This window comes from Sordaria macrospora, chromosome 5 (assembly GCF_033870435.1).
Source record: "Sordaria macrospora chromosome 5, complete sequence".
Taxonomy (NCBI): Eukaryota; Fungi; Ascomycota; class Sordariomycetes; order Sordariales; family Sordariaceae; genus Sordaria; species Sordaria macrospora.
This window is the reverse complement of record NC_089375.1, coordinates 2,937,222-2,951,638: the sequence shown is the minus strand read 5'-3', so window position 1 is coordinate 2,951,638 and position 14,417 is coordinate 2,937,222. Positions and strand designations below refer to the sequence as shown.

Genomic DNA, 14,417 nt, shown 5'->3' with positions numbered 1-14,417 from the left:
GGATGTGCCGGATCCATTGATTTGTCAGGTAGTATTGCACGTCATCTGTTAGTGCATTATTCAAGCCTGTCTGACTTGACTTGACTCGACTTGACTTGACTTGACTTTGTTTGCTCTCTGGGCTCCCCTTCCTCCTCACAACAACACACGACTGCGGCAACTCAGCCGCTCGCTCGCTCACTCACTTTTACAACACAGCCAACGACCATCATTCTACATTCCCTTTGTTAACCAAAACTAGCCCTCGAATAACAATAGTTACTGGGCTCTGAACGAGCAGCACAATTACCCAGCAATGGCGCAACGGTCGCGCACGGCGGCTGCGGCGGCGTCAACGGCAACAGCGGGCCCCCGCGACCCGCTACTGTCTCCGTCCCCCGCTCCGGGTCCGGGTCCAGGTCCGGCCGCACCACCATCCACCTCCTCCGAGCCCACGGACACCAACACGGATAATCCCCCCCTGACCCCCTCATTCTCTCCATCTCCATCTCCTTCCTCGTTAACAAACACATCCTCCTCAGGCCCTTCCCTCTCCCCTCACTCCCCATCCCGCCCCCTCATAGAAGGCAAATCCTTCACCCTCCGCGGCGTCCTCGTCGGCCTGGGCGTCGGCCTCATCATCTGCTTCTCCAATATGTACTTCGGCTTGCAGACGGGATGGGTGAGCATCATGAGCATGCCGGCGTCTCTGATGGGGTTCGGCGTTTTTAGACTTTTGACGCAACGCCTCAAATTCCCATTTAGCCCCGTGGAGAATGTTTTGGTCCAGACGGTGGCGGGGTCGATGGCTATCATGCCTTTGGGGTGCGGTTTCGTGGGGGTTATTCCGGCGATGCAATTTTTGCTAAGGGACGAGGAGTCCGGAGGGGGTAGTAACGGGAAGGGAGGGCTGGATTTGGGATTGGGGCAGTTGGTGATTTGGGGGTTGGGATTGTGTTATTTCGGGGTGGTGTTTGGGGTCCCCCTCAGGAGACAGGTGATTATTCGCGAGCAGCTCAAGTTTCCCAGTGGGTTCAGCACCGCGGTGTTGATATCGGTGTTGCATGGCAAGACGAGGCAGAAGGTGAGCGAGAGCGAGAGCCATGAGGATCCGGCGACTTTTGCAAGCTTGGCGGCGCAGGAGGAGTCAGGCAGCGCTGTTGTTGCTGTTTCGGGGTCGGGTGACAACAACAACGACAACAACACGGGGAGGGAAGAGGTGGAGGCGGCGGAACCTCACTCGGCTTCGTGGAAACGGAATCTGAACTTGCTGCTGGTCTGCTTCCTTGTCTCGGGCATTTTCACCTTGTCGACGTACTTCGTCCCGGCTCTCAGGTCCATTCCCATCTTCGGCAGCTACCTCGCCACGACCTGGCTGTGGACGCTCAACCCCAGCTTGGCCTATGTCGGACAGGGCATCATCATGGGTCCCGCCACGACGCTGCACATGCTTTTGGGGGCCGTGATCGGATGGGGCGTGCTCTCACCGCTGGCGAAGAACCGGGGCTGGGCGCCGGGCGATGTGGATGACTGGGAAAAGGGAAGCAAAGGGTGGATTGTCTGGGTCAGCTTGGCCATCATGCTGGCTGACTCCGTAGTCAGTTTGGGGTGGCTGGCTGGGCGGTCGGTAGTGCGAGTCCAGGGCGTGAGACAGGCGGTTAGGTGGGCTGTGATTCAAGGACGGGGCATCGTGCAAAAGGCGAAGGAGGCTTTGGGCCGGGGCGATAAGACGAGAAGACCAGTGGCGAGGTCGGGTTATAGGGCCATCAGCACCGGAGGGCCGACGAGACCAAGGTTAGGGAGACGACTTTCCGATATCAGCGAGGCTTCGAACTCCGACGATGACGACAACGACAACGAGGAGTACACCCACCTAAACAGCGGGTACAGTGGTTTGAGACAACGACACTCTTCAGGCCTGAACCTCATCCACGAGGAAGATCTCGAAGAAGAAAAGGATGAGGAATACGATGACGCCCCGCCCGACCAGCAAGTCAGCGACAAGACCGTCGCCATCGGGTTGGTGCTTTCCATCGTCTTCTGCATCGGCTGCATCCACTTTGTGTTTGGCAACCTCGTGCCCCTTTACGCCACCGTCACGGCCGTGTTCATGGCGCTGGTGCTGAGCATCATGGGCGTCCGGGCGTTGGGCGAGACCGATCTGAACCCGGTGTCGGGCATCAGCAAGCTGGCACAGCTATTCTTCGCGTTCATCATCCCGCAGTCAAACAAGAACAGCGTCCTGATCAATCTCGTTGCTGGAGCTGTTTCCGAGGCGGGCGCCCTCCAAGCCGGTGACCTCATGCAAGACCTCAAAACAGGCCACCTCCTCGGCGCCGCCCCCAAAGCCCAGTTCTACGGGCAAGTCATCGGCGCCACCGTCGGCGCCGTCGTCAGCGCTTTCATCTACAAGCTCTACACGGTTGTCTATACCATCCCCGGTCCGTTATTCCAGGTTCCCACGGGCTACGTGTGGATCTTCACCGCTCGTTTAGTAACTGGCGAAGGTCTGCCGCCCATGGCGAAGGAGTGGGCGATCGGTTCTGCGGCGCTGTTCGCTGTCACTACGGCTGCAAGGATCGTTATCGTTGATAAACTCGGTGGCGAGAAGGGTAAGAAGTGGCAGGCCCTGATACCTGGAGGAATCGCGGTGGCGGTGGGTATGTACAATGTGCCTAGTTTTACGATTGCGAGGACGATTGGCGGGTTGCTGGGGTGGTGGTGGAAGGGCGTGATGGGGTGGCAGGATACGCCGTTGATTGTTTTGGCTTCGGTAAGTTTTTTTTTCTTTCTTTTCTGTTTCGTTTCTTACTTACTCTTAGGTGACTGGAAGAGACCGGTTGCTAACAAGTTTTTACTTCTTTTTTCTAGGGCTTCATCCTCGGCGAGGGTTTCCTGAGTATTGTGAACTTGATCATGCAGAGTGCTGGTGTTCCTCATCTTTAGGTTGGGGGAAATAAAGTTGATTTATTTATTTGCTAGTTCTGGGCTCGGCGGATATGGGAAAGCAATGATTGTTATGGCGAGCATGATCTTTATGAAAAACAGCATCGCGCCTTTATACCCGTTGTTATGTATGGTATTTATTTGTATCGAAAGTTTATTTTGTATGATTCTCACGGTATATGCAACATTTATTTCTCTGGTCTCCTTACACCAATGTACAATCTCCCCGTCCTTTGCTTTTCTTCCATCTCTCTCCCAACCTACCACCCGTGCATGCCTTCTCTATAGCCGTCAAGGACAAGGCCATATCACCTTTATACTCTCTCTCTGTGTGTCTCTCTGTATTCTTTGTTGTGGATGCTATGTGCGGAAGCGTGTGAGTAAGTATGATAACCAATCCATAGACGCAAATGTGTGATGTGTTGTATGTGTGTTTCTCCCAGGCAAAAATGAACACACAATTCAATATCAATCCCTTATGCCACCGTCCCTATGTTCCCACCTTCATCCTAACCCCAGCTTCCCAACCGCACCCGCTTTTGCTACTCTTCCACAGCCAGAATGGCAAAACCAAAAAGAAATACATAATTATTATCAACAGCTTCTTTCCCGCGCCAGACCACCACCATCCACAACCGCAACGCAAATTACAACTTATACAGTTACTACGAGTTTCTTTGACACAATTCAGCCCATACAAAAAGCGCCGTATATGCTATGCTGCCTCCAGTGCTGCTTGTCTGGTCTGATCTATTGTGGAACCTTGAAATCTGCAGGCGGTCCAAGCATGCTGGCCACTTGCTTCCTGATCAGCCCCCTCACCCGCCCTTGCTCAGGCCTGGGCACCCCTTGTATTGCCCTTGGTTCCTTCATCAATGTGGGATCCAGCCTGGCCGGTACGCGGGTGACGATGGACCTGTAGTTGTCTCCGTCGTTGAACTTGGTCGAGGAGGGCACTGGTACCGAGGCGGTCCGCCAAATGTGGTCCGACGCGTCGTTCAGGTACCCCGGATTCTTATTCTGTCTTGCTGCGCTCGCGCTGCTCGGCCCAAAAGCGGAGACGCCGTGAGAGGCACGGATGGTGGAAAGACGGGAGAGACCTTGAGAAAAGGCGGGACGACCGCGGGCCTTCTTGGCCAGGATGACTTCGTCGAATAGCCGGATGGCGGGGTCAGATGGGGGTATTCTCTCGCGTTCGTGAACGAATTCGTTAAACGCTACAGACCGGTCAGTTATCAGATCACATGGTAACAGCAGAGATAGTGGAACATACCTTGTGTATCCCTCAGCATGGTCGCATAATCCTGTTGATCGTAGGGCAGACTCCTGATGAACCCATCCATATCAAAGGCATAATGCTGACCATTCGCCTTCTGTTCCTTACTAGGTCGTCCAAGGTGCTTTCTATAAGTGTAAAGCAAGCTTGCCATGCAACGGATGAATGCGGCTCTAACACGATCCGGGTGGAAAGCTGACGGGCACACCAACGAAGCAAAACCGAGACAATGGTTATGGGCAAGACAGTTGCAGCCACTGCACTTGTAGAGGCCGTTACCCTCCGACCGATCATCGCAGATGGTGCAGAAGGAATCCTTCTCGCTAGGAGTCCAGTTGAAGCAGTGACCCTCAACCCAAACTGTGTTCTCCGTGTTCTTGACAGGCTGGACCATCATGTTGGGCATAATGGTAGACGCAGCAATGGTTGACTGCGCATAGGTCGAGGGGGCATACGCTCCGAATGAGGATTGTGAATCGATCGAGATGGACGATATCGAAAGGTTCTGCGCGTGCCCGATCAAGAAAGGCAGACTGGGCCTGTGGAGTGGTGGGTGAGGCGGTCCGTTCTTATCCATACCAAAAGACGAACTACGTCTGGACTTCTCATCAAAGTGTCCCGAGCGCTTTTCTCTCAAGGTTGCCGCAACAGCGAACCCAGAGTCGCTACGCGACACGGGTGTTGTAGGCAACGGCGGGAAATGCATCGAGACAGGCGATACAGACGAGGGCGGGCTCCCCTTACCTGACTTTGAGGTTGTGGGACGACCGTGCCCAGAGTCTGGTCTCGCCTGCGAGAATGCGTTGAATAGGGGGGTGCGCATGCTGTTTGGCGGGTCTGGTTCGGCAAACGTGGATGAATTCTGTGTCACCCATTTGCCCAGAGTGCTCGCCTTTGCTGTTGGGTTGAATAGCGCCTCGTTTTCCGCGGAAAATGCATCATAGGGGAAAGCCTCGATCGCGTAAGGTGGCGGACCGGTTGCCACACCGTACCGCAGCTTGTGAGGAGCCGCGATTTGCAGCAGAGACATGAGCTTGCGCCTGTGTTGGCGCGGGAGCGGGACGGCCTGTGCCGTGGCATCGATGATGTCTTTGTCAAGATCCACAAGCACATAGTCGTCGTCCGGTAGTTGAATGTTCTCGTACCGCCGCTCAATGCCGACAATGTAGGGGCACGGGGCTTCGAGGGCTGATATCAGCCGAGCGGGTAACACAGGAATGAAGATGCTGGCCCATTTCAGGGGATACAGCAGGTTCGCCAAGGCGTGACAAGCGAGGTGCAACATGCCTGTGTGGGATGATAGGAAGATGATTCGCGACTCGGACATGGCATACTCGAACAAGAGCACAATGTTCTCCAGTGACAAGCATCTGAACAGGGCATAGATGTCGATGTTGCGCGATCCTGGTAATTCATTGGCAGCCTCCTTGCGGGCATAAAGCCGCAATTCGCGTACGCCCAGCTCGACTTGGGTGAGCGAACTGAGGGGGCTGAATGCCTCGGTGCACAGGTTAACAACGTAGCGTTCAAGGGGCTGCCACCGCCCAATCTTGGGAGAGCTTGGAGGAACCCTCAAAATGGCCCCGTCCGTCATGGGTACGGTGACAGCTCGGAGCCATTCTTTCCAGAACGTCATCTTGGATGGATCCCTGCCAAGGATTCCGTAAGCCCTCGGTACCCAAAGACCGGTCTCGCCAGCCGTGAGGCCGTCAATCTTGGACGCGGCTCCGTGCCTGAGCGGCCTCAGCATCTCCGTCATCAGGCTGATCTTCTCCTCGACCGAGCTGATTTGCTCATCCAGCGACTCCCTAGCAGCAGATCCCGAAGGAATCGACGGCAGCTGTGACAGCAACTGTGACAAATGAGCACGCTCCGCTGCCAAACGGATGCCCAAGCTTGCGGCCAACTCCCGCTCCTCATTGCTCATATGCCTCTGCCGCCATTGTTCGCATCTCTTTTCGACATTCTCCGCCGTCTCGGCGTCCAGCGCGGTCCACACGATTATGCAGATTCCATAGATCTTGGAGTTGTCATCCGAGGTCATGGTAAAGCCGTGCCATGTCGAGCGGGGGCGGTCGTCGGAGGAAACAATCTGGATGTCGTTGGGGAAGGCAAACATGGGCACATAGTCCGGGAATCGGCCTCTCCTGGACAATTCGTCCACGGTGGCATCGCGCGAAGGGTACCTGTCCAGTAAGACCGGTTCGAACCGCCTCTTAAGCGGGTGCATGTCCGGGTCTGCGTTCAGGGGTTCCGGGGGCGGGATGACCGAGTTATAGTTGCTTAGGCGCTTTGCTGTCCGAATGGAGGCTGAGGGTAAGGGTGGGTGAGTATAGGCCCGATACGGGTTGGGGATGACACGGGGGGTTGATTCGGTGGGCTTAGTACCTGCTCTGGGAGTCATGGGCTGCTTCCTGGCACTGCTCATGTCCCTAAAACTAATCTTGCGGCGGATGCTTCCACGGATGCTCTTAAGGGGGCTCTTTCGGCCGCTCTGGTCGTCGTCCACTTTCAGCTTCTCGGTTCTAGGGTTCACCATGGGTGGCCTCGACTGGAGCTTAGCGCCAGCGCTGAAGGTAAGATCGTCAAGGAAGTTTTCCCTCTCAGCGGCGAACTTGAGGAGGGCCTTGTCGAAGTCGAGGTCGGAAAGAAAGCCGTCTTGGATCGGGATCTGGCCGAGGGCATCGAACATGGGTATTTGGTTCGGGTTCGGGGACGCGGCGGGCGAGGGTTTGTTGTTTCCATTGGTGCCACTGACGCCATTGGCACTGGCACCGTTGGTGTTGTTGGAATTGGCGGCATTTCCGTTGGACGTGTTGTTGGAGTTACCATTGCCGGCACCGTTCCCGAAGTTGGGGAGGGGCATGGGTCGGATAGTCGCGCTGCTTCTGTTACTTCTGGTGTTACCTTCGATGTCATTATCGCTTGACAGCGACGGGTTGAAGGAGAGCTTGGAGAGTGCCGACAAGCGGTTCCCCGAGTTCTGGCGAGAATGGCGGGGATGGCCACCGGCGCGTGGAGAGGAAATGCCCGACGCGTCACCTAGCTCACCCTCTCCTTCTGTCTCTCCCTCTCCATCTTCAATAATGGTGTCTTCTAGTGTGTCCAGCGAAGCGCTGAGGTTCTCTTCCTGTCTGTCGTCATCGTAGGTGATTGTTTCTATGCCGGCGATCCAGAAGTAGTCGGCGAGGGGCGTAGACGAGTTATCCATGACATATCAATTTGACCGGCGAACCGAGCTGTGATATCCCCCTCTTTGTGTGTATGGTGTTTGATCCTCTCCGGTCCTCCAAAAATCGGTGAATGTTTTGCCGAGGCAAGGTCGTGAATTGCCCCTCCAGGCTCGATTCGTCGGGTAATAGGCGGCCGTGGGTGTTTTGTCACGGTTTGTGTGTATCGCGCTTGGGATTCGCCCGTGGGCTTTCGTCTCTCAGAGGGATCGGACGGGTGCTTGGATGGAAAACTAAGGAGGCGCGCTGGAAGGAAACCCTCTTGTAAGGAAACTGAATCGGTAAATGCAGAGAACAATGGTGGGCGAGCAAGAGCAACAAGAGAGTAAACGGCAGGATGGCTAGCTCAACAGGGGCCCCGCTCAGTCTCTTGGGAGTTTCGTCGAGTCTTGGACCGGTGTGGATGATTGAGGTTTGCGAAGTCGAGGAGGAGCAGCAGTTGACTGCAGTCAGTGCCGATACCAAGACGACGGCGGCAGATGTAGGCGGTGTTTGGTGCAGGTCGGGTGCAGTCGAGGTGCAGCTGGAGTGCAGTAGCGGGTGGTTTGCAAAGCTGCTTTGGTAGCGGACAGGTAACGGCCCTACTGCGAGTGTGTTCAAGGTCCAGTCCCGTTCGTGTGATGATGATGGGTGGATGATGTCTCCAGAGAGTGAGTCGAGTCCGAGGAGCAGTTGCTGGTGGTGGGCAAGCAGGAGGATGGACTGCTTGGAATTGGATTGATAGACGGGAGGACGGAAGTGGTGCCGTGGAATGTCAATGGTAGATGGGACGGGATTGGCGTGGATGGGATGCGAGAAGTGGAAGATGGACGTCGGTCAGGGACTGCTTGGAAGGGTACCTCAACACACGGACAGCGGGCTCGCAGCGCGTGCTTGTGAGGTTTGTGGTCGGGGACGGATTGACGGGGTAGAGAACGGGACGGGGTCGGGGGACGGGTCTCCAAAAGTCCAGGGGTGCGCTAACACAGGAAGTGTGGACCGGGGCCGCTGGCGTTTCTGGGCGGTCGAGTTTGGGACCTCTTGGGGTTCCCGTTTAGTGTCATGTACTGTAAGAACCAGGGGCTGTCAGAGGTCTTTTCTGTCCGCTACTCTACTAACAATATTTAAGACCTACCTACACTACTCAAAGTGAAATGATTGCGATGGCCCTCGATCTTTGCCGGTTAGGTTTTCCTCGGACAGGCGGGCTGGCAGATGCGAGAGAGGAAAAAGGGCGCTATGGATAGGTCAAAATGGAAGGTGGAGGAAACTAGGCAACAAATGCGCCGATCCGCTCAGTTAGGTTATATCACTCTTGAGCAAAGGGGCCAAGACGGCAATACGGTAAGGATGGTTGGGGTGTAAGATACCTATATACGGGATTGTATGGACAAATACGGCATTCAGAGATTATCCAAGAATGTACAGTATTGCGCAATCGGCGAATGCTTCAGCAGAGAAACAGACATATGGGGGACAGATGGAGGATTGGATGTTTGGATAGAGAAACAGAGGGAAAAAAACAGACTACCTAGCAAAATTGGGATATGGGCTCCAGATCCCAAGGCATGTGGAGGACGAATGACCCAAAAAAGTTCATGATAAGGACCGGCGGCCAGGTTCCCCCATCGACAATTCAAAGGTACCTAGATATCTTCTAGTGTACAAGCTTTACTATACTTACCGTACCTCCCCGTATCTAGCTCTATGTAGAGATAACATAAAAAAAAAGGAAACAGGAACCCTCATGTCCTGTCCCTCAACCCACCAAAAAAACTCGCTCAACTGGACTCTCCATTCCCCAACATACCTACTATGAAGCCTTCTTCGTATCGGTGGATGGTGAGTGTATCAATGCTTGTGGTTTTCTTTCGGTTTTTATCAAAAGAGATCCAATAGCTCACCCTTGCAACACCCGAGCTTCTCTCTACAGGGGGCCGTTGCAAGGTCGCGAGAAGGTGCAGGAGGCGTGACCGGGGTGGTGGTTCCCCTGCATCGCTAGCCCGTCTTTAATGGGTACCTAATAACGTAAGGTCGACGGCGCTCTTTCTTTTCAACAGACAGTGCTTGGGCAAGTCCCCGCCGCCGCGCATGTGCACCTGTCGCCGGGCCCTGACTGGACGAGGGGATTCAGGTACGGTACTGGGTGTACCACATTCAGGCACGGCTCATTCAACTTGTTCTGGTTCAACAATATCTGCTGGAGTTGCTCCCGTCCCGCCGCCATCCAGAGTCTGGTTCGTGAGGCTCATTCACCCAAATCACCTCAGGTCGGGCTGTTATCTCCATGGGAGGTGCCATTCTATCCATCCCAATCCAACAGGGCGGGAATATCCAGATTGACCTTCAGATTAACCACCAACACACCCAAAATTGCAACAAGACTGCGCCGACATGGCCAGCCGCAAACATGCGGAACCACCCCTGGAGGAAATGGAAGAGACGACGGGGAAGACCTCTGTAGCTTTGTGAGATGTTTGGGCGGATCTATCTGGGGGCTTTTGCCCCGTGTGTGAGTCCGTGGAGCAAACCCTTTTTACTCCTCAAAATAATGCAAATGACGCTAGGTGAAATTGGGCTGTATTTTTACAAGTGAGCTGATTTCCCCTGTCCCGTAGCTCCAGCAGAGGGTTTCTGGTCCCTGGAGCTAGGTAGAGGTCCCATAACTGAACCCCGACTCCCGCCGCCGTCGTCGTCACCACCACCACTCTTTGTCCCAAGTCAAGACGTCAGACTGACCTAGAATTCGGGCTATTTTAAGAGAAAAACACAGGTGCAAATAACAATTGGTAATTTCCACACAAAGACACTGGCGCGTTCTTAGGTGTTCTCCTCTCTCGGCCCGTTCCTGGACAAGACTGCTAGAACAAGAGGGACTCGGGGGACTTTCCACAGAGTGTCAGGGTCCTCCGCTTTACGAACCATGATCAACCACGGTAACGGCAAAAAGCAGAAATACTCTTGTCGATCGCTGCAGGTCCAAAAGACAGGCAAGCAGGCAAGACAGCACCAACCAGCTGCTAAATGGGTAGGCGAGGATAAACGAAGGGAGCTCGTCGATCGATCAATCAATCGCTTGTCCCGTTTTCCACCTTCCGTCTTCCGCTACTCTACTCCCATGGAGGTTGTCCACCAGTCATCTCTTTCTTTGTTTCTCTCCTCTGTCGCTGGAGTGTCAAACGAGAAAAAGAGATCGATCAAAAGGTGCATGTCACCTCCTTCGCTAGGAACCCGACCACGGCTCGACGGGTTGGCTGGTCCTGAGAAGCAACGCAGTTACATACGGAATCTCCGTTCCTGGGCCTTGGTGAGGTAGACCAGGCCCCAAAGCGTGCCCGAATCGGTCCATACCTACAGTCCACCAAGCAGGTGATAATGTCGTGCCTGTGCTGTGCCTCATGGCGACATCTTCTCTCCTTCACGATTAAGCGACAGGCGCCACCCCTTCCTTCCACTAGAGGTCGGTATTGATTTGATACGATCCATCTTCCTATCTGAAGCACGCGTCGATACTGCGGTGCAAGGTAGGACCAAAGGGCCCAAGAAGCCGATTTCTGGCCAGCAAGTTAACCAAAGCTGTCTGCCACATGGCACCCAGAATGACGCCCGAATCCTGTCGTGCCTCTCTCTCTGCAAGTCACGTCGCTTTCGAACGCTCATGGCCACTCATTAAACCCAACTTGAACGGAATGCAATCCCCAGAACTGTTGGAGGGATGATGCCTCATCGAGACAAAAGCCTGGAACGGCCGCTGCCCGCCGCTTGCTCGTCGGTCTGGAGAATTAGAACCTGAAATAGGCGCAAGCTATCGACGGGAGGCTTCTCTCCTCAGAAAATGGATCGGATGGACCCATCATTCTCCACCATCCCCAAATGAACGGCCCTCAACCGGCCCCCCTTTCCTGTTCCTTTTGGGAATGGCTTGCAAGCCGGCCGGTCATTTGGGGGGGGGGGGGGGAATGAGTCCCTTGAAGGGCAGTCAGGGGTTAATTCTCCTGGTGGGGAACCAGACCCGTCCAGTCACGATGCAGGGGCTCGATTGAGCCTCTCTCTCTGTCCCGTCTCTTCTTCTGGCCGGTCGACTTCCTGGTCTCCAGATCGGTGTCTTTGAACCAAGTTGCTGACAGAATGATGTCTCGTGGTTTTCCATACAGCCTGCTACTGTACCTACTAGCATCGAGCAATTACCCAACACCAGCAACGAGCCAGGTGCGGATGAGAAGAGCCGTGTACTGTGTGGGAATTCATCATCATCATAGGTACATGAGGTCGCAGCCCAACAGCATCAGTTCGTTCGGCTTCGGCCATGGCTGGCGATGGCCATTCCATGAAACGCCCACCCGGCTCCTCAGGCAAACTTCTTCTACTACCCGTCGGGCTTCCCATACCCTTTTTCCTTCAAGAGGCTAATCGGAGACTCGGCGGCTCATCCACCGTAACATCTGAACATCTAGCCGAAAAGGCCGTGTCGCAGGTTGAAGACCTGTCATGCATGTGCTACCGTTCTAGGTACTGATTGCCTTCCATACATCGAAAGAGAGAACAAGACTTTCCAACTTCCACAACACAGAGGCCACTCATCCAGCCGAAGTACATACTGTATGGAGGTTAGCAGAATTCTTCGCCCAAGCCCAAGGGCTTCTGTATGCTTCGCTCATGAGCGATACCAAGACAATCGGATGCAACCTTGATATTTTCTGGAGTCCCGTCAACCGAAAACCGGACCACACTTGACTGGCCACCAAGGTGCTTCACGAGGCTCGTGATGTCCTTCGTGCTGCTTCTTTGTGGGGATGGAATATGGATATATATCACGGCCCCATGTCAGTTGTTCCGGGAATAGCGTCATCAGCTGAAGATAACCTGGTCGCCGTCCTCCATCTCTATACCGAAATGGGCCCCATGTTACACAGATCACCCTCAAAGTATCAAGGCACACTGACCCTCGTCAAGGAGCAAGTATCGAGATCGATCGGCTCAATTCGCTTGACTCGCCGAACATTCCCTCCCTTATCAAGATTACGGTTCATTACACCTTTCAGGAACTCACATATCCCAGGACAAAGTTACTACTCGATACTGTACCTGTATACTAAACGGGGCAGTACCATACAAATCAGACACAAAGACGAAGTTATGTGACCATCAGATTACCGATATACGTCCATTGAATTCTGGGAGCATGCGTCCCGGCGGAGGAAACATATCTCTCTCCACTGCGTATATCCTCCCATCATTTTCAACGGTTCTACCTAGCACAACTACTTTTCTGCGGCACCCAAAATACCAAGCCTTGCCTTGCCTTGCTTCCATTGCCCCAGCATGTGCTTCCGTAGCACAATCCCCCCTTACCCTAACCAGGAGGATCCCTTGCCGTAAAACGTTTTTGTTCGGGAACAACGGGCGGAAGGGGGGGGGGGGGGGGGGGGGGAAGAGAGTGAAACAACAGAGATGTTACGATACACAAGAAATTCTTGAGCATGAAGCAGGTACAACTTCGAAAATAAGAGGGCCGAGAGTTGTGTAAGTGGGCACGAAAGCAATGAAAATAAGGATTGTGCTCCCTTTTCCTCACCCTCACCAAAGTAAGGCTATCGAGATGATGATGAAAACAAAAGAAATATGGGAACGGAAGATACCGAAAACTCATCTTAACCGCAAACCCCATCATCAACATCTTTAATGAGGAACAAATACTCCGCATATGGAGAAAAGGAAGAACAAGGTACAAAATACATACATACAGGTCGAACGTAGAAAGTAAATATAGCATAAATAAGCTTATGATCGACGTACTATAAGGTTGTCTCAACTTACCTACCTATAGAAAGCAAATTGCTATTGCATAGCCGTGCGGCCGACGGGCCCGAGCTTGCACTCATCTTGGTTTGTGTCTCTCTTACTCTGGGTGACGGGAAGGGAACAGTGTCTTGATTTCCCAAAAAACCAAGATCACTCAGTTAAAGCCGGTGTGAGACGGAAATCGTCTTCGGTTAATTCCATATCATCTACCCTTTTTCTTTTTCTTTCCATGTCCCATTACGGTATTAAAGCGAAGCTGTTGACAAGTTCAATTTGAGGCTGTATTGTACACTGCCTCACTTCCATTGTCTTGTTGCGTTCCATACCTAGGTATGTATTCGAGGTATTCAGCTTTTTGGCTGAAAGGGAAGGGGAAGAAGATTAACAACAGACGTTAGTAAAGCTGAGGCTGAGGCTGAAACTGGACTGAGCTGAGTTGAGTTGGCTTTCGACATACATACAGTACATAGGTATGTTTGTTTGCTTTGCTTTGCTTTGCTGCCGGGAAGGTTTCGCATTGCACCTACATAGTACTCCGGTTCAGCCTCTTAAAACTGTCGGTACATGTAATTCAATATTATTTACGTAGGGTAGCAAATACATAGGTAGAGAAAACAAGAGCGGTCAGAAAGCGCAAGTTTATATAACACACACACACACACACACACACATACGATAGGATAGGTACGCAATATTACAACAATAACAACAACAAAACCACCATTTTATGCGCACCTACCTAGCATTTTCATTGTTACCTAGAAATGAAAACAAAAACTTGTGGAAAACAAAGGACAAGACCGTAAACGACAATGGGGTATCAGTAAACATCTTGAGACAAATCAATATAGTACAGACCATACTGACATTGAGTAGATGTACCTAGGCAGGTAAGGTAGGTTACAAGTTCGGACTTAAGCGGCGGGTGATGGTTTCATGTTGAGGAATTCAATCCGTCCCAGAAGCCCTGTAAGGGTTTATAGACCCTGACGACGGGAAAAGGTCTGGTGTAACTGCTCACGACTAGGATATTATTGTGGTGGTGTAATGCGGTGTAGCTTGTGAATTCCCTTTGCATGTAATGGTTATTATAGGTTCCTGGCAGTTGTAATTGGAATGTTCGGATCAGGAACCGCGTCCCGAGTACATAGATGTATCCAATGGGCGGGAAGTGGACGGCACTCCTGGCTGCCTGGAATATCGTG

General features: G+C 53.1%; 2 protein-coding genes across 2 annotated transcripts; one reads left to right on the top strand and one right to left on the bottom strand.

The window, feature by feature from the left end:
- Window positions 1–295: 295 nt before the first annotated feature.
- On the top strand, window positions 296–3,101 carry SMAC4_02387 (uncharacterized protein; the record flags this gene model as incomplete). Its single annotated transcript, XM_066089764.1, has 2 exons — window positions 296–2,752; window positions 2,851–3,101. The coding sequence occupies 2 exons, from the start codon at window positions 296–298 to the stop codon at window positions 2,923–2,925; spliced, it is 2,532 nt and encodes an 843-aa protein (XP_065947241.1). The 3' UTR covers window positions 2,926–3,101.
- An 89-nt stretch (window positions 3,102–3,190) lies between these two features.
- SMAC4_02386 (uncharacterized protein) lies at window positions 3,191–8,227 on the bottom strand. Its single transcript, XM_003350666.2, has 2 exons — window positions 4,199–8,227; window positions 3,191–4,142 (listed from the first exon to the last, which is right to left on the bottom strand). Exons 1-2 carry the CDS (start codon window positions 7,410–7,412, stop codon window positions 3,676–3,678), a joined length of 3,681 nt encoding a protein of 1,226 aa, XP_003350714.1. The 5' UTR covers window positions 7,413–8,227; the 3' UTR covers window positions 3,191–3,675.
- Between the last annotated feature and the right edge of the window lie 6,190 nt (window positions 8,228–14,417).

What these genes read in the sequence shown, in the direction of transcription:
- SMAC4_02386 (XM_003350666.2), bottom strand. Translation starts at nt 7,412, where the DNA reads ATGGATAACTCGTCTACGCCCCTCGCCGACTACTTCTGGATCGCCGGC. An exon ending in CATGCTGAGGGATACACAAG is followed by an intron (nt 4,143 to 4,198) that starts GTATGTTCCACT and finishes ACCGGTCTGTAG; the next exon opens with CGTTTAACGAATTCGTTCAC.